This window comes from Lytechinus pictus, chromosome 2 (assembly GCF_037042905.1).
Source record: "Lytechinus pictus isolate F3 Inbred chromosome 2, Lp3.0, whole genome shotgun sequence".
Taxonomy (NCBI): Eukaryota; Metazoa; Echinodermata; class Echinoidea; order Temnopleuroida; family Toxopneustidae; genus Lytechinus; species Lytechinus pictus.
The window spans coordinates 17439346-17454030 of record NC_087246.1 but is presented as its reverse complement, the minus strand read 5'-3'; the positions used below and the strand labels follow the sequence as shown (position 1 = coordinate 17454030).

At 37.4% G+C, this 14685-nt stretch overlaps 1 protein-coding gene across 1 annotated transcript in view; it reads right to left on the bottom strand.

Moving 5' to 3' along the window:
* Positions 1-2508: 2508 nt before the first annotated feature.
* The window catches only part of LOC129254672 (helicase SRCAP-like), a 46049-nt gene continuing 33872 nt past the window's right edge, over positions 2509-14685 (bottom strand). The window contains exons 29-34 of the mRNA XM_064111521.1: positions 14084-14280; positions 12375-12489; positions 12003-12164; positions 11026-11199; positions 10161-10244; positions 2509-9269 (exon numbers count right to left, since the gene is read on the bottom strand). Of these exons, the coding sequence (XP_063967591.1) occupies positions 5382-9269; positions 10161-10244; positions 11026-11199; positions 12003-12164; positions 12375-12489; positions 14084-14280 (4620 nt within the window). The 3' untranslated portion in view covers positions 2509-5381. The remainder of the gene's footprint in view (positions 9270-10160; positions 10245-11025; positions 11200-12002; positions 12165-12374; positions 12490-14083; positions 14281-14685) is intronic.

Sequence of the window (14685 nt, the reverse complement as noted above, 5' to 3'; positions counted from 1 at the left end):
TCTCTAGTAATTTGAGGCAATATTGCAATCTGTAATAATTGTCTTGGAAGTAAATTAAGTAACACCATCACAGAAGAATAAATTTGTGTGGCCTCAAACTTATAAACAAAAATAGGATGTTCATTTCAGATTTGCACAAATTTTACAATTCTGGGGTGTTTTTCTTTAAACCACTACAAAATCAACTTCTTGACAACCGAACCCTGGGTCCCGTAACACAGAGGTTCACGATTAATCGTAAGCTTGATTTTCATGATTGTGTTGTAGTCAATGGAATCAATCGTAGAGAAGTGTTTCTACGATCATTGCTAAGCTTTGTGTTAAGGGCCCAAAATCCATCAAAGAATTACAGTTGGATTTTTGAAGTTATAATTTTTGTGACGTCACACATGAACGGCTCCCTCATATGTCATGATATATCATATTCTATAAAATGGCAAAATAGGTTTACCTGTGCATTCTATATATCAGACTTAAAGGGCATTGAAACCTTTGGAACAAATAGGCTTGTGTCAAAACAGAAAAATCAAAGAATAAGAACAAAGAAAGTTTGAGAAAAATCAGACAAATAATGAGAAAGTTAGGAGCATTTGAATATTGCAATCATTAATGCTATGGAGATCCTCCCAATGGCAATGCGACAAGGATGTGTGATGTCACATCATGTGAACAACTTTCCCTTTGGACTACAAAATACCACCAAACTGTCTTTGCTTTTTCTTATGGTGATACAAACTCTTTATCCATGATGTATTTTGTTTTAAATCTGTATTACATGCCCTCCTATAGAAAGAACACATGATCTACTGATAGGATGTGATAAAAGAGGCAATTTAAGTGAAATATATACCAAAGTAATGGGGAGAGTTGTTCACAAGTGACAGCACACATCTTTGTCGCATTGCCAATTAGAGGATCTTCATAGCATTAGTGATCGCAATATTCAAATGCTCATAAATTTCTAATTATTTGTCAGATTTTTCTCAAACTTTCGTTGATCTCTTTCTTTGATTTTTCTGTTTTCACACAAGCTATATTGTTCCAAAGGTTTCATTCTCCTTTAAATTTCATACCATTTCTACAAGAAATATATTTTGTCATCCTGAATGATTTAAAATGAGAATTTAGGGCAGCTAATCAAATAGGACGTCACAAAATTCAAACTTTGAAAATTTAGTGTCTGACTTTAAAAACTAGCCAGTTTAAGAACTAAATCTCCTAAAAGTTTCTAATAGATTTAAAACCTAAAATCAGCAAAGTGGGAGTATGGAAATAAGATTACAAGTCTGTTCCAAACTTTAATTTTCTTGCTTGGATCGATCTATCTATAACATTATGAATAATTGCATTCTGTGTGGGCGCGTGTTGCCTCATTTTTTTCCAATTAACATTTTTTGCCCTCTGCTTGAGACAGCACGAACTCCAGTGCAGTAATTACTAGTTGCAAAGAAAGAGAACAAATACAGCAGCACCAATTGAGAATGCAACAATAAAACATTACGGTCCAATGTAACTGAGCTAGATAATTGAGAAATCCTATTAGGTAACCTATTTCTATAATCCCACTTGGTTGATTAAAGCTTTGAAATGAAAATTTATCTCAGTTTTCAATACAGATAAAGAGATTAAATTCTCAAACCGGTTATTTGTTTTTGTTTTTAAAGTCATTGGAGACACTATATATCTTCAGTATTTCGTTGGTCCGCCAATCACCATTGAAGAATCACCACAGGGCACCAGTCAATAACCAGTACGACTCTGGCCTAGTTTGTAAATTCTTAAAATCAAATTGCCAAAGAGAATCTTGAAGCATGGGGTTATTCAATGGGACATTGACCCAGGTGAGGTGAATGGGTACCCGGCAGGATTATTCCCTTGAATGCACTGAGCACCGGTGATGGTAGCTCGAGCTAAAGCCAGGGTAATAATAGCAGCGCTTTGTATCCTCAGGCAAAAAGCGCTTTATAAATCCAGCTACTATTATTACATAATGTTATATCCCTCTTGAATCCACAGGGGTGAGTTTGCATGGCACAGGCTTAGTGTTTTCACATTCACAAATCTATAGTCAAATAAAACAAAGCTTTCACAAAATATAGAATTTTTTCAATTTTTTTGTCAACCATTCGCTTTCATATTCTTTTTCTAAAAATTTTGACAAGTCCATGCCATTTTTCCACAAACCTTCATTACCCCTGTGGATGCATGGAGATAATTTCAAGTGTGTATGTTTGGAACAAGTTTGTTGAATCTTAAATTTTCATTATTTTGTTTGTCTGGAAACCAAGTTGGTGTTGGAATAGACTGAATATATTTGTTGCTGTATTAGAGAAAAATGTAGAAGGTAATTTTAGTTATGTTGGAAAGTTGGGTTTTAAGCAGCAGCTCAAGTTTTGGGGTGTTATTATTCATTTCTATGTTTTCCCTTGTTGTTTTAATCACCAAGCCTGGTATCCATCTAAACACACCACAAGCAGACACAAGAAAGACACAACACACAAAGATGGCTTATATTTCTTTCACTTGCATTCATCAATGCAACTTCTTATTTAGTCACAGAATTTAGATTATCTTCATTATTGTACAAAATATCACTTAGGAACAAACAAAAAATGATGCAGTTTACATTCGGTGACACATTAGATCAAGGATAAGCAATTTTCAAATATCAATGAGCGATACGCATTGCAAGCAGATGATACGGACACAATATAGGTCATCAGCTTGTAATGCTATTATATGTTTAAAGAAAATAAATCTTTTGATATATGTTAATGGTCAATACAGTACTTTCATATGAACAGCTAGCAAGAGGAACTAGAAGCAAGGCCATTACTTTCCACATGCAAAGCTAGCTGTTTTACAGTCAATATTCACACACTTTTGTGGTATATTTGTAAACTATCCAACTGGATTTAAAGCTTTCCAAGCTTAAATCTTGCAAATCAAAAAATATATTCTCACAAAATTAGTACAATGTACAAGTTGAAATTGAAAATTTGTAAATCTTTCAAGTATGATAGAATTCATAAATTTTCCATGTGTTTTGCCCCTAGCAATACCAAATGCCAATACCAGAATTCACCATCAAATGTGTCTATAATTAAATTTTAGTTAGGAATTATATCTTGAATGAGCTGAGTTTGACATTTCAAGATAAAACTGAAATCAATGAAATAAATAAGTTTTTAAATGTAATGCTAACATTATTTTTCAAAAATTAAGGAGAAAATGCCCTCAGCGACAGTGCATGGACTTGCAGAAACAATACAGCAAAAATAATACCAAAAAAATGATTGTGTAATTTCACATGTAAAATGAATCGGAGAGTTTTCCTTGCTTGAAACAGACTGCTTTACAAAATCTACGGACATTAGAATTATGAGAGAATTTTCAAGATACAATTACTTTTCTTTTTCAGCTACATGTAAAACACATCAATGAATACATTCCCAATATATTTAAAAAAATCAAAGATGAGGTACTACACAATATCTCACCAAGATCATTAAGATTTTTTTTCTGGGGGGGGGGGGAGGTTCAGTTTGGACTTTTTTTTAGAGCTGTAAACAACTATATATGGAATTATAATTATGAAAACCACACCATACTAATCATTTTGCCACATAGTTGTAAAGTTAAACATTATTGCCTATAGACATATTCATAATCTGTTAAGAACTCTTCAACATACTCAAATGTAATTTTCATGGTTTCATTTTGATCCATAGTTGTTTAATTGCCACTTTAAGCAAATAAGAAATTAAATTCCCGTTTGTACAGTCCATACATACAAAGGGACCAGCATATACATCAGAATCCACTACTCAAGAAACCACAATAAATAGGGAGTAGACTTTGGACTAGAGTGACCATCAATTGACAATTGCAAAATATATTTTTTTCCTTAAAGCTCATCTACCGCTACAACAAAGTTCTCCCACATAAAATGTTAAGCTTTGTCCTTGCCTGCGTAATATATGCATTTTTTGTGACAGCCATGATGGTTGTTAGCAAAGACCTAATTTATGCCAACTAGCCCTGCACATGTGTCATACATTTAACCTTGCACACGTAAAGTCTAACAATTCCTGAATAGGCCGTTACTGACAAAATTTGATTGAAGTAAAAAAAAGGAATAATTAAGTGAGTACAATAGTCGCCTAGTAATACAATCACTTAATGCAAGGTTGCCTAAATCATTGGACTTGTTCATGCAAGACTTTACCAACAGCCTTTAGCATAAGATGACTGCTTTATAATTACCGAGTATATATTTTTAGATAAGACTGGTGAGTGTATAGAAAGTCTTGACATTTATATGCCATATTATAAAATGGTTTACACAATTTTAGAGTTCAGTATGATCACTAAGTAGTTCAACTGCCTTAACAATATTGTGAGGATTGAGAAAACCATATGGAGCAATTCAAATGAAATTATGAAATGCTATCTAACATTATACAAAAAATATGGGGGGCTGTTTTCAATTACTTGGCTTGGATGACTTTGTCAACTGCAGGATATTAACATTGTCATTGGAGGAAAGAATTCATACCTGCCAAAAATCTATAAGTGCAAAATCTGGACAACCAATGGCCAGGGATCCAGGTGGCCTACTAAGCTCCTGGGTTTTAGCAACTTAACAGGACTCGGCTATTTGAGATGTATTGACTGGCAGTATGAATGGTTCTATGGCGATTTCCCACATGAAATTTCAGAAATCAGGATGGTTGGCAAGTCTGGAACATGCATTACAATTATAAAGCAGCATCACATATTCGTATGTTTCAAGCTTTAAGTTGAATCTTCAATTATTCAATGTGATGATCAATATTAGGTGTGCTAAAAATGTCAAGAATGCTTACATACCAATAGGACAGGTCTTTTTTAAAGCAATTACCTATGACAACTTCATCGCAATGTACTTATACCAGCTAAAAATAAAAATATATTCTTTGAAAGGATTTGCTTTTTTTTGGGGGGGGGGGGGGTAAATTGCCTTTTCCTTAGCTAGATGATAAAAGTCTGACAGTACCTTTGGTATATAAGGATACAGAGAACAATCAACAGCTAGATATATGGAGCATAATCGTGGAATAAAATCTGTGATCAAACCAGCTTATACAAGCAAGTGGCCTTGAAACTGCCAATACCATCCATTGGTAATTTGTCTCTTATAATGCAATTTGTTGAAAACTGAAAAACCTCCTCTTGATGTTGTGATTCGGTTCATATCACGTTGGAACTATTTGTCTTTGGCAATTCGATGACAGACAAACTGCAGAGAATGAAGTCATGGATCAGAAAGGCATGCAAACAGCACAACTGCATTACAATGCAAGTTACCCAAAAAAGGCCATGCACATTTTACACAAGTATCAACTGACATTAGTAGATCGCAGTGTTCTCTTCTTATGAGAATGGACACCTGGATCGGAGTTACCTAGTCTCGGAGAGCGCTTTGCCCCTACCCCAGATGATTCAAGGCTCTTCTTAGTGCTGGCCTTTCCTCCTGATGATCGTGGACTAGCACGCAAAGGGGTTAGAACACTCCCTATGTTAGGAGAGGATGAAGGCTTCACCCGAGACCTGGTCCGAACAGTATCACCAGTATTCTGGGACCTGGTCCGAGCTGATGGGCGATCTATGTCAAGGTTCACTGGCTTCTCGCCAGGAAGAGCCAAGTTCAAGATCTCCCGTACTCTCCTTGTAGGCTTGGGAGGAGATGGTAACTCGATGCTTTCTGCATCACTCCCATCATCATTGTCTACTTTACTTGAAGAATCATCCTTATCTGAAATAACTGAATCAGTCGCATTATCTTGAGGACCTGCATCCTCATCTTTATTGATTTCACTCAGGTCTAGATGTGGAACTTTTTCATCAATTGATTCAGTACTTGGTACATTAGCTCCACTGATAATAGCTCCTTCATTGTCTTTCAAATCCTGTTCTTGACCAATATAACTTTGTTCTTTATCCACATCACCCTGTAGTTTTGAATTCTTCTCAGCAAGGTTTTCATTAGACCCATCTTTATGCTTATTTTCAACAATGTCCATCTCTTTTTGAACCTGTTCGGTGTCCACTTCCATGACATCTTTGCTATCTTGGTCATCATGCTTTTCAGCTTTGGCAATATTAATTTCTAAATGATCCCCAGAGCTATCGTCTATGTCTTGCTCATGGGAAACACTAGTATCAATGGCAGTGATGAGTGTAAGACTGCTATCATCTATTGGATCAGGATTAGATACAACCACTTCAGGTAATTCCTCTAGAGGTTGTGTCAGTTCTGTCTTTTCAGCACAGACATGGGATTCTGGAGAAATGAGAGGCATGGGTGCTTCTTCTTTCGGAGGTTCAACCTCTTTCAACAATTCACTTGCTTGTAAAGTGTCATCAGCTAATGAAGTCACTTGCTCAATGTCATTGTAAGATTCACATGGGGCTTCCGTGGTCATAGCTTCATCAAGTTTCTCATTGCCTGTGTAAACCTCTACTTCATCCATATGCTGAGTTGTTAAATCTTTATCGTTTTTAGATGGGGCGAATTCAACATCAGGATTTTCATTTTCAATGTACAAGGTTTGATCTACCATAGTATTTTCCTCAATATTTTCTTCAACCAATAAAGTTAACTCTTTTACCAGAACATTAACCTCAGTTATGACTGGTGCATCATCTACAACCTTCTTCCTGTCAGTATCCTGGAAAGCATTGATCTCCTCATCCATGACGCCACAAGCCTCTTTTGATTGAAATATAAATGCTTGTGAAGGACTTGAGAGTTTATCTAAAACAAGTGGACTCGATGGTATATCTACAGCTTTCAAAGGACTTGAGGGTTGATCTTCCATCGCAGAAGTACGAGTTGAAGAACGATCTCCTTCCACAGCAGAAAGATTCAAGGGTTTGTCTTTGTCTGCATGGGAAGTATCAACTACTACTGTGGCAAGAGCAGAACTTGAGGATTGATCAACTGTCGAAACAGTACTACTTGAGGGTTTATCTATTACTGCAGAAGTAGAACTAAATATTTTATCTATTGTTGCAGGTGTAGGACTCGAACATTGCTCTACTTGTGCAGATGTAGGACTCAATGGTTGATCTATGGCAGCAGGTGTAGGACTTGAAGGTTCACTAACAGCCGCAGAAATAGGACTCAATGGTTTATCTACTGTTACAGGAGAAGTGCTCAAGGATTGATCCACAGCTGCTGCAGTAGGAATCAACTGTCTATCTTCTACTGCAGAATTAAGAATCAACCGTTGATCTATGGCTGCAGATGGTTTACTTTCTCCTACAGATGTAGGAATCAAGGGTTTATCTACACCTGCAGAAGTGGTATCTAATGGTTTGTCCACTTGTACAGCTGCAGGACTTGAGGTTTGAACCACTAACACAGGTGTAGGACTCGAGGGCTGCTCAACGACTTCACATGGAGGACTCGAGGGCTGCTCAACGACTGCACATGGAGGACTCGAGGGCTGCTCAACGACTGCACATGGAGGACTCGAGGGCTGCTCAACGACTGCACATGGAGGACTCGAGGGCTGATCTACAGCCAAAGGTGTAGGACACAAAGGTTTAACTTCAGCTGCAGCTCCAGAAGTAATGTTCTCAATGTCTGTCATTTCTTGGTCAAGAATAATCTCACAATTAGATTCCACAACATCAGCAATTTCCACAGATTCTGAACCCACCACATCTGGTAATTCATCTGATTTTGGGGTAATGCCAGAATGTTGGTCCACTATAACCTCACTCTTGGACTCCACAGACTTGTCAGTCATTTCTACAGATTCTGAAACAATATCCCGTAGATCAATTGATTTGGGGAAAATGTTAGTATTTATCTGAGATCTTTCATGCTCAACCACATCTGATATATTATTTCCACATTGCCTAATATCTCTGTCTTCCTGAATGTCAACAGAGGGTGGTGGTGGTGGACTTTGCACTTTGTCTACATCAATATCATCTGTTGTTTCCACACTTTTGCATTCATTTTCTAATAATTCTTTTTCTTTATGAGAATCTACTAACATCAATACTTCACCATCCCTTTCTGTTAATGATCCCTGGTCTCTTTTCTGTCCATCTTCAGTACTTGGTTCAATTTCATTTGAAGTATCATTCACTGGATGATGATTAACAGAAGAAGTCTCTGAATTTGATCTTTCACTTGCATCTTCCTCGTGAGTTGGCAAAGATTTCTCTGGCACACTTTTCTTCTTGAACTTCTTCGCCAAGTCGGCAAAGAGATTTTTAGTATTGATTTTCTCCAGAACATTACCAACTGTCCTGCTTTCAGAAGCTGGGCGAATGGCATCTCGGATCTTATCTTTAATTCTCATGGTTGTATCCACAATGTCAAAGATATTTCGAGTTCTCTTCTCTGGTGCATTCTTCATGTATTCTGCGTGCAGGTTGTCCTGTGACTGCCTAACTAAATGATTAATCTGCTCACAAGATTCATCTTCATCATCTATCGCCATCCGAGTTTCAACAACAGGTTCTAGGGTTCCACTCACAGTGCTTCCCTCTGGTAGAGACACATTTCTATGGCTCCTCCCAGACCTGGTTTTACGACTGTCCCCATTGCTAAAAACTGAACCCCTATCAGAGCTACGTGATTTACCTTTGCTCTCTGTTCCTGACTCTGAACTGCTGGATTTCCTTTTAGGCAACACCCTTTCAGGACTCCTTTCCGAGCTCCTAATCCTTGGCCTACCAATTTTGCGAGGAGGGTCTTTATGACTAGTGTCCCGTCTCTTGTCCCTTTCAGCCATTCGCATAGCCCTGTCACCACCCCTAGGAGAAGGCAACCTATCTGACCCACTTTCACTACTAGTCCTACTCCTTGTCCTCCGAGACAAGTCCCCATCAGTACCTGATGCCCCACTACTGGCCCTACTTCGCACTCTTCTTGACTGCCTTTCAATTGATGGTGGAGAGCCAGCTCTACTACTGGCCCTACTGCTGGCCCTACTACCCTCCCTGCTCCCACTTATCCTACGACTCTTCTCTCTACTATCACTACGACTCTGCCGGGTATCCCGGACACTTTTCTCAACAGTCCCTCTGGATTTTTCCTTACGCTTTACATTTTTAGAATTCTTATGCACCTTATTTTCTGAGTCCTCTCTGGAGTATGTGTAGAGGACTTCATCCTCTTCCAGTTCTGCCTCGCGCTCCTCCTGTTCTTTCAAGGCTTGCAGTCTACCAAGTTCCCATTCTCTCTTTGCAGCCTCTACTTGCTCCTGTAAATAGAATTTAATAAAGATGGATACATGATCATAAATTGGTTGAATGTTGGCAATTCAATCAATTCTGCACATATAATGGTGATGAATTTTGTTTGTAGACTGTTTGTTATTCTAGCATTCCACTGAGCACCAGCAACATAAAATCATTTGTAAATGACATATTCCACTTTATTTATGACAGAGTCTCCTGCTTTTGGTATTGATTCATGTAATGATACAAATTGGATTCGAGGTTGCAGCAAATGGTGGGTGCGCATGCAAGTCCTGTGTGTTCATGCTTTAATTCTACACAACCAGTCAGCAGGCATATTTGGGTGGAACACTGTTCATTAAAGAGTGCAGCACTGTGTATTTTGGGTGCATCATTTTCCCCATAGCATGTAAAAACAGAATCGCGAACTTTCTTTCGGATGGCACAGTCACATTTAAGACTAGTTGAAAACAGACATTGGAAAGATTAAATCAGAATTTTTGCACCAGAAGTTTTATTTGGGAATACATAAAACTGCTACTGTCAACTCGCCATGTGGGCATGTAGCACCATAGGGGAAATGTAAAATTATAGAGGTGCATGTAGTAGATACGCATTGATGTTACAATAGAAAGCAGATGAGACTACTCTGACTGTGCGACCCTAAAAACTTTGGAGGATTCAAACAAACTTTCTACTACAAATTCACTTTGCAGCCCCGATTTATAAAATAAATAATGCACATATTAAAAATTGTGATGTTGGTGATGATACAGGCAGCTTGAGTATTAGCAATATTATGCAAAAGAGCTATGCATTGTAAATACCCTAAAGTACACTGCATCAACACAGCACACTCATAAATGTGCATTATTGATATATTATAAATTAGTTCTTTGGTATTAATATCTCACCTCTGCTTCTTTGAGCTCCTCAGCTGTGATAGGTTCAAGAGTTTCTTCCAAATAAACAACAGCATACCGTTCAATAGGTGTCAGCTATGTACATACAATAATAATAATATGTCATTAGAAATTAAATCTGATCTCTCTCTCTTTCAACTTCTATCATGCTAGTCATTACCCTACATGCCTCTGTAGCTAATAATTCATAACAGAGAGGTAAGATATCATTTAATATTTGAATTATCCTTAAACAAAGAAAATGATCGAACAAATAATGATTACATTATATTTAAACTCAATGTACAATTCAAATAACAATTTAATTTCATTAAAATAAACAAAAGAGAAAAAATTATCTATGGATACCAACCCCCATCACAAAATAAATTCATTCTTAACTCTAGAAGAACCTTCATTTCTAAATAGCAAGTAGTTCAGATAGAAATAAACGGTTTCTCATCAAGATATTTCAGAGACTCTAGTCTGTTGCGTTGTGCTATCATCATAACCACATTGCTATCATCTGAACTATAACTCCTGCAAGGCCGTAAGTGATACGTGAATATGTTTGTGTCCAAGTTTCATGAACTCTATCCATATACTTTGGAAGTTATGATGACATTTTGAAAACTAAATCTTTGTAAGATTTCAATGTTGATACCAAAAACATGGTCAAAGAAAGGAATAGTGTTGAAACTAACCAACGCTATTAGAGCACAGGGGAGCCTTTCATGGAGCAAATGATTTTTGTTTGTTTCATAAGCTCCAGAAATCCTTGATTCTGAGTGACTCACATTTCAGAGAAAATCACTGACACGGTGCTCCATGCAACACTCCCTATGTCAAAGAATTATAGAGGCAATACAAGACAAACCTGTTCATTGAGTTGTGCTAGCTCCATCTCCAACTTGGATGACTCCTCCTTGCCTTTGCCTTCCTCTCCCTCATATGGGATGCTCTCATCAAATTCAGCCAGCTCAGCATCCTGCTCGGCATGTGCCCTGGATGCAGCCTTCACGTCGGTGTCGTCCTCTGCTCGGGCTAAGGCCTAGAGCAATTAATAATGATGAAAATTAACAGAAAATAGCTAGAGTAGAGGCAATAATGGTGATGATAATGATGGTGAAGATGGTGACGATGATAGTGATGGTGGAAATTATCAGAAATGATGATCATGGTGATGATGGTGATGTTCATGGTGGTGATGATGGTCGTGATGATGGTATGGATGACGGTGATGAAAACAGTTGTGATGGTGGTGATGGCGTTGATGATGGTGATGGAGAACGTGATGGTAATAATGATGACTCTACTTTTCCTATTTCTAAATTACGTTGTGGTTCAGATAGATAATAACGGTTTCTCATCAAAGGTTATCAGAGACTCTAGTCTGTTGCGTTGTGCTATCATCATAACCACTGAAATCATAATCAATTACATACTTGGGTTTCTTTGGAAGGAAGTACTGTAATGTCACTGGGCTGTGACCCTTGTACATCAAAATGTTAACTTTTCAGGACAGCTAAAACCAATTTTTTTTTTAGTTTTGACATAAGTAGCCAAGGAAGAATTATCTATGGCAATTAGAAGACCATTCCTAGACAACATCACATTTATAAAATGCAGTTTTCCGAGCTCCACGCAATTTTGTTTAATGTTGAATTACAAGGTTTGGACAGCCAAGGGATAGTAAGCTGAAATTAATATGTTGTTTTATTTTTGTGAAATTAGTCTGTCAACTCATTAATTCCATTTCTGTTTGACACAATGGCTACACATGAAAGAGTATTGAAAAATTATAACACAACACATTTCACTAATAAATGTCAACCTTGCAATAAAATTTATTACCTTTTCCAACTCTGACTGGGAGAGAGGATCAGCTGCCTTGGCATCTTGCTCAGGTTGTTGAGATTCCTTAGGTTGTTCCACGTGCACTGGCTTCTCAACTTCTACCAGGTCTTCAAGAGATCCAGCACTCTTAGACACATCAAAGATATCCTTGATAGTATGCTGAAAAGAACAAGTCACTGACTGTTAAGATCTTCTGTCAAATATTGAAGTTCCAAGAACTTAAAAGCAATTCAACCCTGGAAGCAGAAAGGGATGGGGAAAGTTTGAAATATGTATTTTCTGAATCGAAGCAACTTTTACCAATCTACTTTTTTGGTTAAAACATCAATCTCTCTTTAGAACTTGCCTTAAATAGGAGATGGTACATACCTTCTTGAAGAAAGCAGTGGTAAAGTTTCCTCCTTCAATGGAGACATCAATGAGCAGCCTCTTCTGATTAGACTTCTTCAGGATATTCTCTTCAATAGACATCTCACTTATCAATCTGCAAATAAACAAAGTCAATGTAAAGAGAAAATTCCTAGTTATACACACTAGGTCTGCAGTGTTGCATAGTTGGGTATTTGATTAGAGTTTGTAAAGAACATGGCATGGCGATATAAACCATCAATATAAATGTAAAAAACAATGTCAAGTAATGTTCATATACCACTTTTCCAGGTAAGACTAACAGCATGGAAATAGAGGAATAAAATATTGATTACGGATGATAATTTTATGACCCTTTCCTTGGGACTATGGATAGCTGAAATGGAATAATCGAATGTCTAATTTGTAACGTTTCAAAGAAGATTATTTTCTAAAACACACTACAATCTCAATCATTTACAATATTGACATATCATAGACCCACTATCATCAATTCATTGAAGATTCAATGTTACAAGGTTTTGATATCATCATACCCTGCAGCCTCAAAACACACCAAATAGAGATGGAGATGCTGGCAATGGAGAGAGAAGACCGAGGAAAGTTATCCATGCAACGAGGAAACAAGTGGAACACTTCTGGCAGTCTCGCCTGCATTACGCAATGCGATATAGCAGCAATGCTTCCTTTGAAAATAACTAATGAATATTATTCACAGAAGAAAACACTAATATGATAATAAAATATTGTGCCCATTGACCCAAAATGACCTTTGACCATGATCATGTGACCTAAGACATGTGCAAAACAATCATTCATACTTGATTATCCTTATGTCGATGTTTCATGAGCTAGATCCATAAACTTCCTTAGTTATGATGCCAATTCAACACATACTCCCAACACGGCCAGAGTTCATTGACCTATAAATGACCTTTGATCTTGGCCATGTTTCTGAAATGCATTTCAATATTGATTCCCCCAACATGGTCTAAGTTCATCGACCCTAAATGACATCAGGCAGGATGTTCAGTAATACTTGATTATCCTTATGTCCAGGTTTCATGAACTAGGTCCATATACTTTCTAAGTTATGATGACATTTCAAAAACTTGACCTTGGTTAAGATTTCAATGTTGACGACGCCGCCGTCGGAAAAGCGGCGCCTATAGTCTTGCTCTGCTATGCAGGCGAGACAAAAAAGGGAAAACTCAATAACCCAAAATAATGATGAAATCAAATCATGGTTGCAAGCATGACACAAGCAAGTGTGGTTCAGATAAAAATATAACGATTTCACATCAGAGGTTATCAGAGACTCTAGTCTGTTGCGTTGTGCTATCATCATAACCACAATGGATGATTTGCCCATACCCAAGATCTGTCCAAACAATCCCCTCACAATACATGTAAAAATCTTTCCTTAAATTCGTCATTTGAGTCAAGTGTAGCATCAGCTGTTCCAACAATTGTTAACTAATAAAAACTTACACCCGAAATTTCGGACTAGGCTTGCACGATTTGGTTATGTTTAGAAATCTTTAGGTTTGAGGTAAAGGGTACAGTAATAGAGAATTTAGGTGGTTCAGGCTCACAATTCAAATCTTGTGTGTGTAGCGGATTGAATCTTTAGCTACTTTTACAAGTGGACAAAAACCCGTCAATACCAGCCGATTGACTGGTCAGGTCAAATTGAAGAAGGTACACACCTGTATATATGGACGTCCCTCGTCTGACCGATGCGGTGACACCTGTCCTGAGCCTGAGCATCCATGGTAGGATTCCAATCACTATCATAGAAGACCACTGCATTGGCACCAGTCAGATTGACACCCATACCACCACTTCGTGTTGACAAGATGAAGCAGAAGATACGAGGATCCTTGTTGAATCTCTCCATCATAATCTAAGCATGGAATAAGGATTGCAACATTGACATGGGCTACAGAAAAACATTCAAACACAATAAACATTTAATACAATTTAACATAAATACCGAATATATCTCGATTACATCAACTTTTTCCCAGGTAAGAATCACATCCTGATCCATTATATTAAGCGATGTCAACATGTAAACATTACATGAATAAGAGGGATGACAAAGGGCAATTTGGGTGAAAAGGCAGCAATGTAACGCTTTTCTATACAATATGTTTGTTAATAATACAATGGGGGGGGGGGGGGGGCTAAGTTATATTCATAAAACCTGCTGTATTTTTACAATAGAATAAAATACAGAGGAAAAAGAAAACTGCTATCTTCTCTGTATATAAATTACTTATGAGAGATACAAAGCATGGATTTTTCC